This window comes from Malania oleifera, chromosome 4 (genome assembly GCF_029873635.1).
Source record: "Malania oleifera isolate guangnan ecotype guangnan chromosome 4, ASM2987363v1, whole genome shotgun sequence".
Taxonomy (NCBI): Eukaryota; Viridiplantae; Streptophyta; class Magnoliopsida; order Santalales; family Ximeniaceae; genus Malania; species Malania oleifera.
Genome location: NC_080420.1, coordinates 34,484,021 through 34,504,438, shown reverse-complemented (window position 1 = coordinate 34,504,438; position 20,418 = coordinate 34,484,021). Strand labels below are relative to the sequence as shown.

Here is a 20,418-nt window from a genome sequence, read left to right as displayed (position 1 = left end):
TTGCGCCACAGGTTGTGCCAAAAAATGAATGTTGTCCCCCCTCCCCACTTGAAACCTGATACAGGAAGCAAAAGCATTCCAGCCATTCCTAATGAAATTCCAGAGTCCTATGCCTTGTGGTCCTACATTAGGTTGGGAGATCTAGCTGTTATGTTCAAGCCCATAGTCACAGCAACGATTCATCGCCAAAGGTGATCTTTCTCAATCAAAAATCTCCATAACCATTTCCCTAACAGGAATTTGTTTCACCATGCCCCATTTGACAAGGTGAAATTTGAATTCCGCCCGAAGCTTCCCCAAGAAACCGCGTTTGAATTCCTTCAAGTCTCTTGGCAACTGAAGCTGGAAGGAGAAGGACAGACATGAAGTATACAGGGAGATTTGTCAAGGTACTTTTGATGAGAGTGAGTCTACCATCTTTTGATAAGAAATTCTTCTTCCATCCAGCTAGCCTTTTTTCAAATTTCTCAACAATAGAATCCCACACTCATTTATCTTTGAATTTGGCGCCAAGAGGTAACCCAAGGTAGTTAATAGGGAAAGTACCTTTTTTGCAGCCCGAAAACCAGCAAGGAGAGGCCCATCTACATTTTCTCCAATTGGAATGATTTCACTTTTTCGAAGGTTAACTTTCAGAATTGAAACTGCCTCAAGCCCTGTCAAGATACAACTCAAATTCAGAATGTGGAGAGAGTCATCCTCACAAAAAATTAGTGTCATTAGTGAACAAAAGATGCGTGACTTCCATAATCCTATCGTGTTTGGCAACTCTTAAGGCCTTTGAGCAGCCTTTCACCTGTAGCTTTTAACAACATGAGGCTCAACACCTTCATCACCACGATAACAAGAAGGGGAATAGAGGGTCCCCTTGTTTCAGACCTATGGAGGAGCGGAAGAAATCAGTGGGTTGCCCATTGATTAGCAAAGAGAATCTAGGTGTGTTGATGCAATGATTGATCCAACTACACCAACGCTCCCCAAAACCCATTTTCTTGAGGTTAAAGAGAAGGAAGTTCCAATTGACATGATCGAAGACTTTCTCCATATCGAGTTTGCACACCACTCCTTTCTCTCTTTCCTCTGTTAAGGATCTTCTATCTTGTTAGCTATTAGGGCTGCAGCCATGATTTGTCTTCTCATCACAAAGGCATGTTGATATTTGCCAATGACTTTTTGATGCAGGGGCAGCATCAAGGTTCTGTAGCCATGGAGAAATTAGAAGAGAGGAAGGAAGAAGAAGGGAGGAGAGAGGAGATACCAGGGGGCGAACTCACGTTCATTTAACAATTCAAATTCATCAATTGCCTACAACATGGCTTTCAAACACCATTCATAAGAAAGCCTCTAAACATATGAAATTACACACATACCCCTAAAACTACATTACATGACAAACATACCCCTAGAATACAATTACTACAAACAAGCCCCCAACATAAATAATCCTAATACAAGCAACTACACACATACTTAAACAACTAAATAACTAAGCAGATTTGGGTTTCGGACTCAATAAACCATTCACCCTATTCTTTGACATAGGCCTCTTAATTGGGTCGAAATGATCCATCTAAATAGCTGCTTCTCGTCCTACATCAATTCCCTCAATGGAGTCCATCACCATGAATAGAATAATCTAAAGAACTCAGCTCCGTCGAGTTGGGGAAAGTACAAAGGAGTCCATCACCATGAATAGAATAATCTCATTTCATAAGAAAGAAACTAGTAGTACGTTTCAACTTGGTGAGTGAAAGAATTTGTGACGGCATCAACTAGTACTTCTTTTTGTCAATGGAGAGAAAATAAGAATTCTCATGTCCATCATGCTTCACCTTCCTATCAAATAACCGTGGTCGGCCCAAAAGAATGTGACAAATTTTGAGGAAGGATATCACATTGCACCGAGACTCCATAATCTTGAAGTAAGCAGTGATCATGGACCTTCAAGTTGGTATTGTTCACCCAAGCAGTTTTGTATGGTTCGGGATGAGGCTCAACTTCCAAATCTAACTTCTTCATAGATTCTTTAGAAACTACATTTGTACAACTACCAGGATCAATAAATAAAGTACAAAGTTGTTTTTGGCGTATCACATGAGTTTGAAAGATGTTGGTCCGCCTCCAATCCTTTGTCTCTTTAACCTTGTGGGAAGAGAGCATATGTCGAAGCACTAAATAGGTTCTCAAATTGCCATCGTCATCTAAGTCACTTGGAATTTCTGTTTTAGCTTCGACTACTTGAGTATCATCATCTTCACCTTCTTCCTTTTCTGCAACAGCCATGAATTGGTTAGGACATTGTGCAACTTGTTGTCCAAAACCTTGACATTTAAAGCATTTGAGTGATGGTTGGCTCTTAGAAGTTCTTCCAGAATGCTCAGGAGTCTTCCAATAGGTATTAGTCTGAACGCCTTTACCCAATTGCTCAGCTGTCTTTTCTCGTATCACTCCACTGGTACTCTTCTCAAACCGAAGTGCTGATGTAGCTCTAGGAGGACTGGGTTGCATGTCCTCCTCAATCTGAGTGGCAACCTGTGCTGCTTTTGATGAGACGACATGCAGCAAGTTTGGAGGCAATAGCTTGCTTCAACCCTTTTCTGTACAAAGCTATCATAATGTCCTCTTCCCATTCTATATCGGCACGAGTAGCCAAATGATAGAATCTACTAGTGTACTCCATCACTGTCTTTTCTTCTTGCTTCAAATCAAAGAGCTGGAGATGAACATGCTGCTGATAATTGAAAGGCACAAATTGTTCTTGCATGGCTCGCCTCATCTTATCCCACATTGTAATCTCACCAAATCTCCTCCTAGAGATTTCCATTTGTTTAATCCACCAAATTCGAGCAGTTCCCTTCATTTTTGATTCAGGAAAGTACAACTTTCTAGCTTCATTCTTATCATGCCATCGGAAATAGTGTTTCAAAGAATACACCCAATCATCAAATTCATCAGGAGAATCATCACCATTAAAATCAGAGATTTCTAGTTTAATTCCCTTATTCAAATGATTATTTTGGCCTTCACACAACTCAAAAGCATGAGGGACTGTAGCTATTCCACCATCTTGTTTGGTAGGAATTTCCATGGGCTCTTTACCTAAGGCTGCAACTTCTGTTGTTAGCCTATTCAAAGCACCAGTAATAATCTCCAAAGCATTTTCCATATTTTGTACCCTACCGGATAACAACACCTTTGCAGAAAATTCAACATCAGTCACCATGATGCATTTATATGAAGAAAATCACAAACTTTACTTTCAATTATTTAAGAAGAGTCTTCAAGTCACCTTTAATCTTCAGTATCATGCAAAAAATGAATCAAATTCACTAGAAAAACTCACAAATAGCAGCAATAAAACCTGACTTTTGATGCTGGAAGTGACAATTTCTAGGATTTCGTGCCAAATTATTGCGCTTGCTTACACAATTTCAAGTTAGGAACCAAAATATCATGCTGCAAATCAATATATCATGAGAACACCAATTTATTGCGGCTGGGAACAATTTCTCGTTATTCTAGCAGGAGGAGGGAAGTCCGGCAGAATGCCACTCGCGGTTGCTGGTGTGTGGGCTGCCGGAAATGGTGCTCTGGTGATGAAATTTCAGGCGAGGGTAGATAAGGGGTTGGGGAATACAGTGGTGGTGGCTTTATGACAAAGTAACTCCAGAAATGGTGGATTTTGAAGGGGTCGGTGGCTGGAGAAGTTTGGCTGGTGCATGGGGTTCCTCCAGTGATCGGACGGTGATGAAATTTTGAGGGGAAGGGTTTCACCCCCCGGGGGGGGGGGGGGGGGAGGTTCTGTTTTTGGTGGTGTGGGTGATGTTGCAGGATGGTGGCTGGAAGGTGGTGTTTGAGGAAATGAGAACACGGCTGGAATTTTCTGTAATGTTCTGAAACTGCAGAATTGCTTTCGGTTATTTATTTTTTTTCTTTAACCAAAATTTCAGAAAGGAAATGATAAGACAAGAGGATAACAGAGAAGAAGAGATGGAGAGATTGGAAGATGAAGGAGAAGAAGAAAAGAGGAAGAAGATGGAAGGAACAGAGGGATTAATTGCTGGACAGAGACTGCTGCAGGTAGAGGAGACAGCAACAGAATTTAGAAATCAGAGAGTTGAGAGAATTATGGGAGAGAATTAAGCGAAGAAGAATAGGAGAAGGAGAAGATAAACGGGCAAGAAAAAGAGGAAAAGAAAAGGAGAAGAGTAAGGGAGAATGGGTGGACTGAAATGAAAGAATGGAGATTGTGGTTGGGCTCTGATACCAAATGATGCAGGGGCAGCATCAAGTTTCTTCAGCCAAGGAGAAATTAGAAGAGAGGAAGGAAGGGGGAAGAGAGGAGATACTATGGGGGAACTCACGTTCAATTTACAATTGAAATTCTTCAACAACTGCCTACAACATGGCTTTCACACACTATTTATAAGAAAACCTCTAAACATATGGAATTATGCACATACCCCTAAAACTACATTACATTACAAACATCCACCTAGAATACACAATTACTACAAACAAGCCCCCAACATAAATAATCCTAATACAAGCAACTACACACATATACTTAAAACAACTAAATAACTAAGCACATTTGGGTTTTGGACCCAATAAACCATTCACCCTATTCTTTGACATGGGCCTCCTTATTGGGTTGAAATGATCCAACCAAATAGCCGCCAAATAGCCGCTTCTCGTCCTACATCACTTTTGGAATGACTTTTTTGACCCTCATAGCAAGATCTTTAGCAAGGATTTTATAGATACTTCCTACCTGGCTAATTGAACAAAAGTTCTTAATGTTGGATGCCCCGAGTTTCTAAGGGATCAGGATAAGGAAAGTGGAATTTGATGTTGCAAACAAATCTTCCCGATCTAAAGAAATCCTCAGAAAGTGTTGGTAAAATCTTGCTTAAGCCCTCCCCATTTTGGCTGAAAGAATGAAAGGGAGAACCCGTCTGGCCCTGGTGCTTTGTCTCCATTGCAATCTCCAATGGCTTGGAGGATTTCAGCTTCCTCAAAGGGTAAGCCACTCTGCGGTGGAGGGGCTGAGAGATTTGAAATCGATGCCATCCACTATTTGTCTACAGCTTTTGGATATAGAGTAAAGAGCTTTATAAAAGTTGCAGATTCCCCTATTAATGTCCTCCTCCCCAGTTAAGGTGTTCTCTCTGATTTCAATGTTGGAAATGGTGTTTGGTCTACGATGAACATTTGCGGTTTGAAGGGAAAATATGGTATTCTGGTCTCCATACTGTCCCCTGATCATTGTCTGATGTAATACAGTAGTGTGAATCTCTTTCTCATCTTTCTGGCATTATTTTGCAGTTTGGAGGATGTGAAGTAGGCTTTTTGGGTTGTTTGGAGAGCAGCGGTTTGCCTTTATTCTTTGAATGGTTTTTGACTTATTTCTTTAGGGGTTCTGGAAGGGAGAAGGATGCTTGAAATTTGTGAGTTGTGTTGTATGAGCTGTGATTTAGTTTGTTTGGTTGGAGTGGAATGGAGGGCCAGCATTTGCTTTTGTAGTTGCTTTGATATAAGATTGTTTTCCTTGCCTCCTTGTTGGTTTTTCCCCCAAGCCTTTAAAAAAATGGGCTAAATAATCAGCAAGGTTAGAAAGATTTGTTTTGCTGATCTTTTTTCTTCTTTTCTTATATATATATAATTTATTTATTTATATTTATTTTTATGGTTAGCAGGATATCATATTGTCCTATTTTTTCTACTGATTTATTTATTTTTCCTTCTTTCTTGAGTTTCTTATATTCGACAAGATTCTTCCATAAAAGTAGTGGTATCTAGCAAGGAATCATGCAGGAGAACTCAAAGAAATTAGTTACTGTAGAGCATCCTAGAACTTTTAAGCATCTCAATATTTTTGCCTTAGTGTCTGAAAATAACCCATAGATGAAAATATCCAGGCTTTCAATGTAACCTAGTAGCACATCCCTTTGTTTATATGCCCAATCACACCATAGTGGCATGACCATGGTTTTAAATAAAGGCCGTGGCCGTTACGTAACGGTTTTTTGGGTTACTGGTACCGTTACACACTGCGAAATCAGTGGGAAGAAAATTCACGGCTGTAGCGGCTGTTATGGACCGCGACCGTTACGTAACCACTACAGGACTGTTACACCAAATTTTTTTTTTTTTTACTTTTTCATCTCACGTTTTCCCTCTCTTTCATATATCATTCTCAACATACCTAGTGGCAAGAGGGGGAAAATATTATAATGAGGATGATACAAAAGTTACTATTTTTTTGAATACTCACAATAGATGCATTAATTAACAATTTGAATATACAAACTTGTTCGGAAAATATTTTATTTTGATAACATTAGTAATGTGATATTTATGTTCTATATTTTTCAACTTCAACCTTCTTTCTTTTCTAGCTATATTATATTTGTATTATTCGTATGTCTTATGTGTCTAATAGATTATGGAGTGTATAATGTATTTTTTTTTATTAATTAATTTAGCACACATAAAAATTTATCACAGATAAGAACAATGAGAAGTATAAACCGCAGACACACGTAATTTTTCTATCAATGGTGGTTTAAAACAAATGTAAACTTGTTTCCCTTACCAAATAAATTAGTTACACGAGCTAAAGGATCCAAAATACACTCATACTCTTTCTAAGAAGGGCTAAAAGCTTAAAACATGCAAGTACACTAATATGCACAAGGTTGTGCATGCTTCAAAAAAATTCACGGCCGTTACACCCGCTTCCCGTTATGTAACATCCGTTACTCATGCTTCCTGTTACGCCCAGTACTGTTACGTTACGCTACCTGCTACCGCGATTTAAAACCATGGGCATGACCCTTTGGTTAAATGTTTAATTATAGATGAACATATCTAGGTATTACATGGCTGCATGATTTTGGTTCAATGTTTAATTATAGATGAACATATCTAGGTATTACATGGCTGCATGATTTTTGTTGAACAATGTGATAGTTTCTTATTGAAGTTCTATGGGTGCCCACGGTAGAATTTGAATCTTGACATGCTACATATGTCAAGGAGGATGAGCTTCAGAAACTAAATTTTCTTGGAGAAAGTAGCTATCGGCCAAGTGAAGGGTTCTAGACAAGCTTAGTTAGCACACAAGTACAAACATGACAAAAATCTTCTCTCAAATGTGGAAGTAAGGGGTTGCGCACATTATCGCCTCCTAGATCCTCCGTGTGTGGTCAAAGAGCCTTCTGCACTGGGTGTTTTTTTCTCCTTTCTTTATACTTTTTTTTTTTTTTTTTTTAAAGTTTTCCTTTATTCTATTTTGGACTTGGGAAAATCCATATGAGTTGCATGAGTGGTTTTTCTGGCAAAAAGGTCCCATATTGTATGCATTGTGATCACTTTATGAACCGTTTGAATCTGTTATCCTGGATTAGTAATTGTGATGCTAACCTGTTAAGTATAGGGAAATTTAATGTGGCTTAAGTTTGAGGTTGCTTAAATATCATTATTATGTGGTCAGCTAAAAAAAAAAAAATGTCAACTGATAAGTTAGGGCTTGCAACTCTATGGCTATGGTTTAAATTTTGGAAGATAAGATGTATTTTCATAGTTGTAGAAATTTTTTAGGAAGTATGGTTTAACACACAATATGTCCCCGTGCTAGTTAGGATGAGCTTTGAAGTTCTAAATATGTCATGGAAATTGTGTTTTACTTATAGATGGGCTTCATTGTGGAATTGTATTTTGAAAGGTTCTCCTTTCTCCAATATGAAATACCCATGTCATAGTGGCACAAATTTATCTTCAGGCAAGTAGGGATTGTGTCGCACTGAAATTTCTCATGTCAGGAAGTTGGTGAGTCTGAAGGACCAAGGCTGGTTGGGTGGAATCTAAGGTTGCACAAGTCCCTAATAAATTTCAGAATCACATTTTCTCAATCAGTCATCGGTGATTTTCTTTACTGGCTCCCTTTGGCACTAAAAAGTGGCACTACCTGTCTCTTATCTTCCAGTTTTTATGCTTTCATGGGGAATGTTATCCTAGAAATTGACCAAATTGCAGCCTTTGATGCATTGACCATGTAGGATTTTTTTTGAAATGACGGCGTCCGAGATCCTTTACATACTCGACTAATTCATCATGATAATGGGCCTACCCTCTACCCAACCATGTATGATATTTGTTTAATAAAAGCAGAGAGGGAGATAATTAAAGCAGGGACAAAAATCAAAAGAAGAATAGAAGGATATTTTTCATTTGGTTTTGAATAAATTGAATGCTTTATGCTTAATACTATTTTATTCCTGCTGTGGATTATGTTCATCTGGGCTCGTATTTGATGGGATGATCACACAACACTTGCGTTTCCTTGCATCAACATCTTTTTTTTTTTTTCGTTATTGCAGGAGTTTCAAGGGCTGGCAGAAAAATGCTATTACTGGGTTTCTGGCTGAGCAGGACATTAAAATTGGGAAGCCAAATGATTTCTGAGATTTTTATGTTTTCTGCTGACGAAAGGTTACCCATACGCAATTCTTTTTTTCGATTGGGACAGTTGCCTTACTGAATTTATGTAACTTTACGTCCTACATAGTTAATGAGTTATGTATTTTTTTCATATGAGAATTTTCTAAAAATAAGGATAGAACATGGATAGATCATTTTATTATTATTATTATTAAAGGTGTTTATTATTATTGTTATTCTAGGCGTTTAGGCAATATTTATCTTCTAGATTTGTTTTCTGCATTTGTACTTCATAATTCGTCTCTTGACCTTAATGAAAAATACTCTTATCATATTTGTAGCAATCATAAAAGAATCATCAATATTGAAAATTAACTTATTAACCTAATAACAAAAAACAAGAAGCAATAGTAATTAGCAGCAAGGACAGTGAAAGATATTAGGGTAGTAATTAGTAGTAATCTAGTATAAAGAAGGCGTTAGAACAATGTTTTAAAATTTAATTAAATTATATTCAAAATGATTAATGAGAAAGAACTTTAAACCCATTCAAATTTCATAGATTAGTAATCGGCTGCACTTGGGCTTCTTCGAAGAGGGAGAGTATGGGGGGAGGTGGTGAAGCTCACCTCTACAGATGAGCAAGAAGTCAATCCCATCAACCCATATCATGTGATCAAGCCAAATCTAGTGAATATCATCAAGATTCCCATAACGCAGAGACTAATTAATGAGAGAACGTTGGCTATGGGAAAAATAAATAGTTGGAAGACTGGCTCTTCTAAAACATAGAGGACAGATTCAATTTAGGGACTAACGGCGATGATGAAAGCTGAACCAACAAAAGCGAAGTGAAGAAGAGGGAGAGAGGGATAAGGAAAGGGTAGGGCACCCTAACAATAGGCAAAAGACCCTACCAAGCGTGAAGAGGTAAGTTTAAACAACATGAAATGCAGAGATAGGAATCCCGTAAAGAAAAGAGAGGTTAGATTTCAATAGAGCTAGATTACCGCAGATAATATAGGTTGAATTGATTGGCTTGAGAAATCCTATAGGAAATCTATTTTCAGGATTTTCTATCTATATTTTGCATAGATTTAATAAGGAATTATGAAAATTTCAACATATTGCAAGTTATGACGAGCAAAAAGGGGAGTATTTGATGAAGAATTCCCAATAGAAAGTTATAAAGAGGCCATCTGATACTAGAAACTCCAAGAAACACTATGAGAGAAGAAGTAAGAAGATGGAAGAAATTGATAGGCTATCAAATGAGGTAAAAACGAAATTAGTACTACATTATATATAAAAAGGGCGTTGTTGGAGATAGGCAAAGACTTCGAATGGGAGATAGCTAGAGAATGGCAGTTTGTAGCCATAGGCATGATCATTGATGAATGAAGGATCTTGGCTAACAAGGCAGAACAAATACTTTGCTAGTTCTGGAATCTCCAAGGGGGCATGGATATAGTTAACATAGTAGGTGGCAAGCTATTATTCAAATTTGAAAGTCAAAATGACTGGAGAAGAGCTCTTAATGAAGGCCATTGGACAGTTTAAGGAGTGCTTGTGGAGATCCTCCAAATACCTCCAACCTTGTTTGCATAGGAAGTAATGTTTGGGCCTTCCTCTAGAGGCTAAGACACACTCTACTAAGCATTGGAATCTAGTCATTGAAAGAGTTGAACGGAAGTTAGCAAACTAGAAAGCTAAGTAACTATCATGGGGAGGTAGATTTGATCCTTATCAAAGTTGATCTTGAAAATTTACTCACTTACTATGCATCCATTCTCTCTATTCTAGCTACTATGGCAAACAAAATTGAAAAACACCAAAGAAGTTTCCTCTAGAGAGGCAATTCAAAATCCTACAAGTACTCACTAATCATTTGGAGGCATTTTTACCCTTAAACTCACAATGGTAGACTCAGAATTAAAAATCTTAGGCTTATGAATCAATCCTTGCTCAGTAAATGGCATTGGAGATACATAAATGGTGTAAACAACTTCTGGAGAATGATGATTTCCTTCAAATATGATGGGGATCGCCCAACTTTGACTGTTTCCTTCCTCGACATGGTGGCACTTAGATGATCTCCAGATGTCCACTTTGGTTTGTAACTCTTTTGTAGGTACACATGAATTATCTTGAAGACTTTCGGTGCGAGAAGACCCCAATTGATATCCTGAAGCAAGTGTGAGTTCAAGACCCATGTGGGATCCACACAATCATGTGGCCCACACGGCTCCAATGGGCCCCACACGGAATTGAATTTCCTTTGACTCATGTTTTATATTTAATTTGTAATATTGCATGACACTTAAGCTTAGCTTGCATGTGAGAGTGCATTAAATGTGTTAGTAAGTTGTGTGTGTGTTTAATAGTTAGTTTCCCCATGTGTGTTTTCCTATGCCTTGTCCCCCCATGCTTGTGTAAGAGTTATTGTCTTGTCCCCTTGTGCTAAGTCTTTATATTTAGCATTGTAAGAACTATGATGGCCACTGATATTGAATTGAAAGAAATTTTCTTGTTAAAGCTTGTTAGTTTTGTCCAATCTTTCGATTGTGTAGTGTGAGGCTACATTATTCTCTCCGGAGATTAGGTGGTGAGAGAACTATCTATCCAGCACAATCACCATTCCCATTTATCCCTCAGACACCCCACACGACCACTTTATATACACACACAACAACTCCCCTTCTTTCGTTGTGTAAAGCTTGATCTAAGGATATTTACGGCGTGATCTGAGTTTGTGCTAAATTATATCAAGTCATCCAACGATCTTATTGGTAAGATTGTTATTTTACTTAAGCCGTATTTGGTTATGAACTATTGCTTGAAGCCTTGTAATCCTAGTTGAAAACAGTTCTTGAATTCCTGCATTTTATTTTAAACCCGTGGGTGTTCAGGTGACTAAAGTCATTGGTTCAGTCGATTGAATCGCTACTGCCAACCTAGAATTCTGCTTGTAAATTCTTCAGGCGACTGACCCTGAAGTCTAGGTGACTGAAGTCACTCAAAACCTTTAGTTTTTAATATTATTTCACATTGTTTGAATCCTTGCTTAATCTTGTGTAAACCTTTGCTTGAAAATCTGAACTTCCATGCTTAAATAGCACATTTGAACCATTAGATTTCAATATTGATACTTGCTAGCTACAATCAGCTGTATGAATGTTAACTTGGTAGCTTAGAACTTGAGAGCTTGATTTTGAAAGTAACATCTTTCACATAAAACTTGATTTCTTAATCAATATCTATTGGGACTTATTTCTGGACAGCATCATACACCATTTCAAAAAAATCTAACAACATGTGAAATATAACATGATTTATTGTGTTTATGTTTGGTTAATTAAATTCTTAATTTACATGCTTTGAGTGTATGTGCTTGTGTGAGGGTTGAACTGTAGGACTAGGTCGATCCATCCCGTCCTACATCATCTTGGTATTAGAGCCCAAGTTGAATTAGGCTAAACCCTTAAGTCCCAACAACCATTAACAACATACACAAATTTTGAGTTTTTCCGAGAACAACCTACCCATATTCTGAATTTTGGATATTTGGAACAATAGTTTGGTTAAAACCTCCAAGGAAGAGGATTGTGTTTTATGGCAACCCGAGGCCAGAAATTGTTATCATGGTCGTAGGAATGATATGGAATGTGATACACTCCTAGATGGCCTATAAGAACAAGTCCATGTCTTAAACTAAGACTTGACGAATGCACTTGCAAACATTGAGAGATTAGAAGCTAGTTTAGGTCCTAACCCACTTCTAGAAAATCCAGGACAACCCTTTGAGGTTGACAATAAAATTGCTTCCCATCATTCAGGGGAGCCAAACAACCCTCCAAAAGAGAGCACACCACCTCAAGAACAACCTCCCGTTCATTCCCCACAAAGACCAAATGCTCCTTGAAGGTTCTAACGTCATGACCCTTATGCTTCACATTGGAATGATGAGGATTATGATGAAGATAAATTTCAACCAAGGAGACCATATCGTAGGGAAAATCATGCTCTGGATATGGATGTGATGAAAAAAGTAAAAATTGAAGCCCTTACATAAGATGGTCAAATGGATCCAAAGATTTTTCAGGATTGGTTAGCTGAAATGGATTTATACTTTGAGTGGTATAAAATGAATGACCCACATAGGGTAAGGTATGCAAAGATGAGGTTATTCGGGCAAGCAAAGCTTCATTGGGTGAATGTCGAAAGACAAGAAGCTCGCCTTGGTCATAGGCCTATAGAACATTGGGATTTGATGAAAGAAATGTTGAAAGAAAAGTATATCCCAATTTCTTATAGAGAATGTCTCATGGATCAACTCTATAGCCTTAGACAAGGAAATTTGAGTGTGACCAAGTAGATGAGTAAGTTTAATTAACTTTCCATTAGGAGTGGTATGGAAGAAAGTATTAGTTAACAAATTTCCCAATTTATGATTGGCTTGAAACCCAAATTGAGGAAAGAATAGTTTCCACATCATATTGATTCCTTAAAGCATGCCTTCAATTTAGCACATGACTATGAGCAAATGAGTAAAGCTCAAATGGGAAGAAAATTTGGAAACACTTCCAATGACACTTATCAAAGAAAGGCCACAATCGATGAGAAGACTAGACCCGCCAACATGGGCCACGTAAGTTCTAGAGGTAGCAATCCCACCGTCCAACAGCCAATGGATAAAGGAAAGGCACCCATGAATGGGTCCTCAAAATAAATTTATGGAAATGATGTATGCTACAAGTGTCACAAAAAGGGTCACTTTGCCAAGAAATGCCCAACTAGAAATTTGGCCATTGAAAGAGAGGATGAAGAGGAAGGTTTGGGATAAAAACAATCCTGTATCCCTGAAGAAGTAGCAAGTGAGGATGAGTTGTCAATCGAGGAAACTATTGATGCTAATCTGAATGTCATGAGATGCATCATGGTGACCCCTCGTAAAACAAGAGGATTGGTGACACACTTCTATTTTCCATACTTACATTAAGTGTGGGAATAAAAGCTGCAAGATTATCATTGATGGAGGAAGTAGTATGAATGTAATTTCAAAATCAGCTTCTGAAAAGTTAAATTTAAAAGTTGAACCCCATCCTCATCCCTACAAGGTTGCTTAGGTAAATGCAACAACAATGCTCGTAAGCCATAGATGTTTAGTCACTATCAAAATTGCTGACTATGAAGATGAAATCTGGTGTGATGTCCTCCCTATGGATGTTGCACATATCTATTTAGGAAGACCTCGGCCTTATGACCTTGATGTTTCACATAATGGTCATGCCAACACCTATACCTTTAGGTGTAAAGGGAAAAAGATTGTCTTGAATCCTCTTGAGCCTAAAATTGAAAAAAAAAAGAATAAGCAAGATAAGAAGAAGAAATACCTGAAAGGAAAAGAAAAGATTGTAAGCTCATTGCATATTTTAATTAAAAAGAAATTTGAGCAAGAGAGCGAAGACACAAAAATTGTCTATATTGTGGTGACTAAAGAGAATGACTCCTCTATTCTCGAACATGAGACACCACCTGAGGTGTCATTCGTACTTTCTAAATTTATAAATGTTATTTTTGAACCTCCAAATGAATTGCCTGTCATGCCTTGAACCCGCAGATGGGTCCCAGGTGTGAATATAGTAGCCTAACTTGTCTCTGTATCAATTCAAAACATACATGATACAACACTAAATGAGGGTCCAACCCCTTGGGGTGTACGTATGCCCTCAAAATATAAACATACACATCTATACTCATCAGATACACAGCGGAACATTGTCTTTCTATACATAAACAGTGCCATACCAGAGTTTATACAAAACTAGGATATACATTCCCATAATTACAACATACTCTGGGTGCCTACAAAAACCATCCCGACAACCCAGGTACAAAAACTCGTACCTAACAGGCACTAGCAGTAGCTAACGACACCCCCATTTTCGAATGCTAGGATGCTAAACATGGCTGCCCGATGGACCTAAAAAATATTTGTACGTACATTTGGGGTAAGACACCTCTTAGTAAGGAAGAAAACAAGTTATATCAGTGTGTGACATACTAGTGTTATTTTACGCAAAATATAACACTATACAATATAATACAGTTCGAAAACATTTCCATACAATTCCAGTAATTTCACAAATGCATTCTAGCACATACGATACCAAAACATACGATTAGTATCATCACACTAATACGCAACTACGCTATGAAACCCGAAGCTTTAAGAAAGTACATTGCCAATACGATGTAGCTCACAACAGTACGCAACTACTCCATGAATCCAAAGTTCCACAGCGATTACATTGCCAACACGCAACTACTCCATGAAACTCGAACTTCACAGTGATTACATTGCCAATATCGTGTAGCTCACACCCATCGATGACCAGTCAGGATAAGTAGTGATATTTCACACCCTTGGATATAGAGCCAAACACTCTCGCCCACAATTTTCACACCGGTACATGGCGCAGCGTACGGTAATTAGTCGCCCCTATCCGATTTCACAAAACCTGGAATCATTTTTGGAGCTTATACTCCTATACATATCAGCGTATGGTAATAAGCCGCCACATAGCTGTTTTATAATATACCTGGAACAATTACACACAACCATACATACCACACTTATTTGGTTTACGATAAATCATATCGTTTTCGAATTCAAGTATACAGTTTATGCAGATATGGATAACAGTCATATCAATAATGTAGTTTAAACAAAACGAACGGATTTCCAAACAAAGCAGAGATGATACACGAAATCCCCAAATTTTCTCAAAAATTGTAACTCTAAAATCCCGTATTTTTACCCGATACATTTTTCCAAATAAGTTACCAAAACATATATACGATTGTAGCCTACAAGCTTACCAATCCTGATTTCGAAAATAAACTGATATAAACAGAATCCCCTTACCTTAACCCGAATTCTAACTACAAACTCTACGGTCCCCAAAACTATGAACCAAGACTCAAAAACCTACAAACCACAGTACAATACATGCTTACAATCTGTGCTACTACCCATATTCTGAATTAGAAACGAAAATTGAGCCTTACCTCGATTTTAGCCCGAAACTTGAAACTGCTCAAAACGAGATTCCGAACCACTATTCTTGAAGAGAATCCTCACCTAATCTACGTGGTAATGTTGGATTTACGATTTAGGCAACGAATGACAAAGAAATCAAGGAGAGAGAGAGAGCTCCGAATTCTAGAGAGAGAGAGAGAATTTCCAAATCTTAGCTAAAAAGCACCCCCAAAATATCTTTTAAAGGCTTTTGACTCAGGTGGATTCATCGATGAATTGGCGTCCTCGTCGATAAGTCCGCCATTACCTTCGTTGACGAAGTGGTGGCCTCGTCGACGAGCCTGAGATCCCCGATTTCCCGAAATCTCTTGGCTTCTCCTCATCGACGAGTCTTTGAATTTCGTCGACGAGAACGGAAGGGACTTCGTTGATGAACTTTGGCTTCGTCAACGAAGCTTGCCCAAATTATAACTTTACCCTTCTTTCAAATATCGAATCCATATACCACGGTTCAGATTCTTACATTGCCTCCAATGAGAGACATTTAGCATGCCATAGACTTTGTTCCAGGATCATCTTTACCCAATTTACCTTGTTATAGGATGAAAACTAAAGAACATGAGGAACTGAAAAGGCAAATTGATGAGCTGAGGAGTAAGGGTTTTATTCAAGAGAGTATGAGCCCATGTGCATGTCCTGCCCTTCTCACTGCTAAGAAAGATGGAACATGGAAGATGTGTGTTGACAGTAGAGCCATTAATAAGATCATCATCAAGTATAGGTTTCCTATATATAGGCTTGATGACATGCTAGATCAAATGGTTGGTTCCAAGATCTTTTCAAATATTGATCTTAAGAGTGGATACCATCAGATAATAATGAGGTCTAGAGATGAATAAAAGACTGCTTTCAAAACCAAGGATGGTTTTTATGAGTGGTTGGTGATGCCATTTGGCATTACTAATGCCCCTTGCACATTTGTGAGAGCGATGACTCAAATCTTAAGACGTTTCATTGAGCATTTCCTTGTTGTCTACTTCGATGATTCTATGATTTATAGATAAACGAGGAAAGAGCATTTAGATCACTTAAGAAGAGTGTTTGAAATGCTAAGAGAGCAGAAATTGTATACAAATTTGAAGAAGTGTACCTTCATGACTTCTCAAGTAATTTTATTAGGATTTTTTGTAACTGAAAATGGAGTTTCTTTTGACCCTAAAAAGGTCAAAGCCATTAAAAATTGGCCTACTCCTAGGAATATTTATGCAGCGGGTAGCTTTCATAGGTTAGCCAAATTTTACCAAAGGTTCATTAAGAGCTTTAGCACCATCATGGTACCCATTACCAATTGTCTTAAGAAAAGCGAGTTTATATGGCCTAAAGCAGCAACTAAAGCTTTCTTAGACATAAAAGAAATGATGACAAAAGCACCTGTACAACACCTTCCATACTTTCAGAAATTGTTTGATGTAGCTTATGATGCTTCTAGTGTAGGCATAAGAGGAGTGCTTAGTCAAGAGGGCCATCTTGTTACCCTCTTTAGTGAGAAATTAAATGAAGCCAAGCAGCGTTACTAGACCTATGATAAAGAATTCTATGCTGTGGTTTAATCTTTGAGGCGTTGGAGACATTACTTACTTCCACAGGAGTTTATACTCTTTTTTAACTACCAGCCTTTAGATATTTGAGTACACAAGAAGAGGTTGAATCATAGGCATGTAAAATGGGTTGAGTATATTCAACAACACACTTTTGTGCTCAAACACCGAGTCGATGTTGAAAATGAAGTTGCTGATGCCTTGAGCCGAGTTGTGGCAACTTTACAGACCTTAGAGGTAAAAGTCATAGGCTTTGAAAGTATCAAGAAAGAATACTCCCAATGTCCTGATTTCTATGAAATCTTTTCTAACTTGTTACAAGGACTTCTGGGATCCCATCCTGACTTTGTGATCCATGGTGGATTCCTATTCAAAGGAACTAGGTTGTGCATACCCTCTACATCTCTACGTGACCAGTTAAATATGAGAATTGCATGCAAGTGGTGATGTAGGTCACTTTGGTAGGGATAAGACCATTGCTATGGTAGAGGATAGATTCTTCTGCCTAGCTTAAAAAGGGATGTTGCTAGAATCATATCTCATTGTGGTATATGTCAAACTGCAAAGGGTCGGGAGCAAAATACTGGGCTGTATACTCATTTACTTGTGCCCCATACCCTTTGGCAAGATATTAGCATGGATTTTGTTTTAAGACTCCCTAAGACTGCTAGAAGGAATGATTATGTTTTTGTTGTTGTGGATAGGTTTTAAAAAATGTCACACTTCATCCCATGCAACAAGACACATGCTACCGACAAAATAGCCACTATTTTTTTTAGAGAAGTTGTAAGACTACATGGTCTTCCCAAGACTATTGTCTCTGATAGGGATGTAAAATTTGTGAGCTATTTTTGGAAAACCTTGTGGGCTATGTTAAGTACCAAAGTCCAGTTTTCTAGTGCCTACCACCCCCAAATTGATGGGCAAACTGAGGTAGTTAATAGGAGCTTAGGTGACCTATTGAGATGCATAGTAGGTGAGAACATAGGTTTGTGGGATTTGTGTCTTCCTATGGCTGAATTTGCATTTAATAGTTTAGTGAATAGAACCACAAGATTGAGTACTTTTTAAGTTGTCATTGGTTACCAACCTAGGAAGCCCATAAATCTTGTCCCATTTTCCTCACATGCTAGAGTGAGTGAGCAAGCTGATGCTTTTGCAAAGCATATACATGATCTACACTCTAAAATAAGAATGAAGATTAATTTGAATAATGAACATTATAAATCTAGTGCTGATATACATCACATGTTTCAAAAATTTTCAGAGGGTGATACGATTATGATCCGTATTCGTCTTGAGCGGATTTCTGTAGGAAAGGTAAGAAAATTGCATGCTAAAAAGATGGGTCCTTTCAAAATTTTAAAGAAAATTAGTTCTAATGCTTACATGCTTGATATTCCTATTGATTTTGGCATAAGCAATGTTTTTATTATTGAAGATCTAACCCCATTTTTTGAAGCATCATATTTTGTGGAGCCTTCCGATTCTAACCTTACAGGTGATTATACCCCATTTCCCACTCCTCATGAACCTGAAAACCCGAAATTGCCTTTGCCTCCACCTTTACCCATACCAAAGAACCTTGATGAGATTGAAGAGATCTTAGATGACAAGACAACATTCACACGAGAAGGATCATACTAAAAGTTTTTGGTGAAGTGGAGAGGTAAGCCACTTTCCGAGAGGAGCTGGATTATTAAGGAATACCTCCTTTGTTTAAACTCGGAGTTATACTCTTAGTACTTCACTTCTCATTCATCAGAGAATAATTCTTTTGGGCTTGAGAGAGATGATGGGGATCACTTGGCCTTGACTGTTTCCTTTGCCGACATGATGACATGTGGATGACCTGTAGATGTCCATTTCGGTTTGTAACTCTTCTATTGGTACACATGGATTATCTTGAAGACTTTCGATGCGAGAAGACCTCAGTTGATATGCCAAAACAAGTTCGAGTTCAAGACCCATGTGGGCTCCACACGATCATGTGGGTCCCACACGGCTCCAATGGGCTCCACACGGAATTGAATTTCCTTTGAATCATGTTTTATATTTAATTTGTAGTATTGCATGACGCTTAAGCTTAGCTTGCACGTGAGAGTGTATTAAATGTATTAGTAAGTTGTGTGTGTTTAATAGTTAGTTTCCCCATGTATATTTTCCCATACCTTGTCCCCCCATGCTTGTGTAAGAGTTATCGTCTTGTCCCCTTGTGCTAAGTCTTTATATTTAGCATTTTAAGAACTATGATGGTAGCTGATATTGAATTGAAAGAAAGTTTCTTGTTAAAGCTTGTTAGCTTTGTCCAATCTTTCGATTGTGTAGTGTGAGGCAACATTGTTCTCTCTGAAGATCAAGTGGTGAGAGACCACTATCTATCCAGCACTATCACCATTCCCATCTATCCCTCAGACACCCCACATGGCCACTTTATGTACACACAACAACTCCTCTTCTTTCATTGTGTAAAGCTTGTTCCAAGGACATTTATTGTGTGATTTGAGTTTGTGCTAAATCATATCAAGTCATCCAACGATCTCATTGGTAAGATTGTTATTTAACTTAAGCCTTATCTGGTTGTGAACTCTTGCTTAAAGCCCCGTAATCCTAGTTGAAAACAGTTCTTGAATTCCTATATTTTGTTCAAAACCCGTGAGTGTTCAGGTGACTGAAGTCATTGGTTTAGTTGACTGAACTGCTATTGTCAATTTGGAATTCTGCTTCTAAATTCTTCAGGTGATTAACCTTGAAGTCACCTTTAGTTTTCAATATTATTTCACATTGTTTGAATCCTTGCTTAATCTTATGTAAACCTTTGCTTGAAAATCTGAACTTCCATGTTTAAATAGCATATTTGAAGCATGAGATTTCAATATTGATACTTGCTAGCTACTATTAATTGTATGAATGTTAGCTTGGCAGCTTAGAACTTGAGATCTTGATTTTGAAAATAACATATTTTGCATAAAACTTGATTCCTTGATCAGTATCTATTGGGACTTATTTCTAGACAACATCATACATCGTTTCAAAAAAATCCAATAACATGTGAAATAATATGATTTATTGTGTTTATTTTGGTTAATTAAATTCTTAATTTAAAGTGCTTTGAGTGTATGTGCTTGTGTGATGGTTGAGCCATAGGACTAGGTCGATTCATCCTATCCTACATCAAAATACTATTGCAATATGAGTTTCTAGGAATCACAAATAAGAAATTCAAAGACTCGTACCATGTGGAATGACATTTATGAAAACAAGCATATATTATAGGATTATAACTTGATAAGAGTGGGAAATAGTTAGAAGACATCATTTTGGTAGGATAGA

General features: G+C 37.8%; 1 protein-coding gene across 1 annotated transcript in view; it reads left to right on the top strand.

Moving 5' to 3' along the window:
* LOC131153252 (D-aminoacyl-tRNA deacylase) overlaps positions 1–8,681 on the top strand; it is a 40,917-nt gene extending 32,236 nt beyond the window's left edge. The window contains exon 9 of the mRNA XM_058105439.1: positions 8,385–8,681. Within this exon, the coding sequence (XP_057961422.1) occupies positions 8,385–8,469 (85 nt within the window). The 3' untranslated portion in view covers positions 8,470–8,681. The remainder of the gene's footprint in view (positions 1–8,384) is intronic.
* The last annotated feature ends 11,737 nt before the right edge of the window (positions 8,682–20,418 follow it).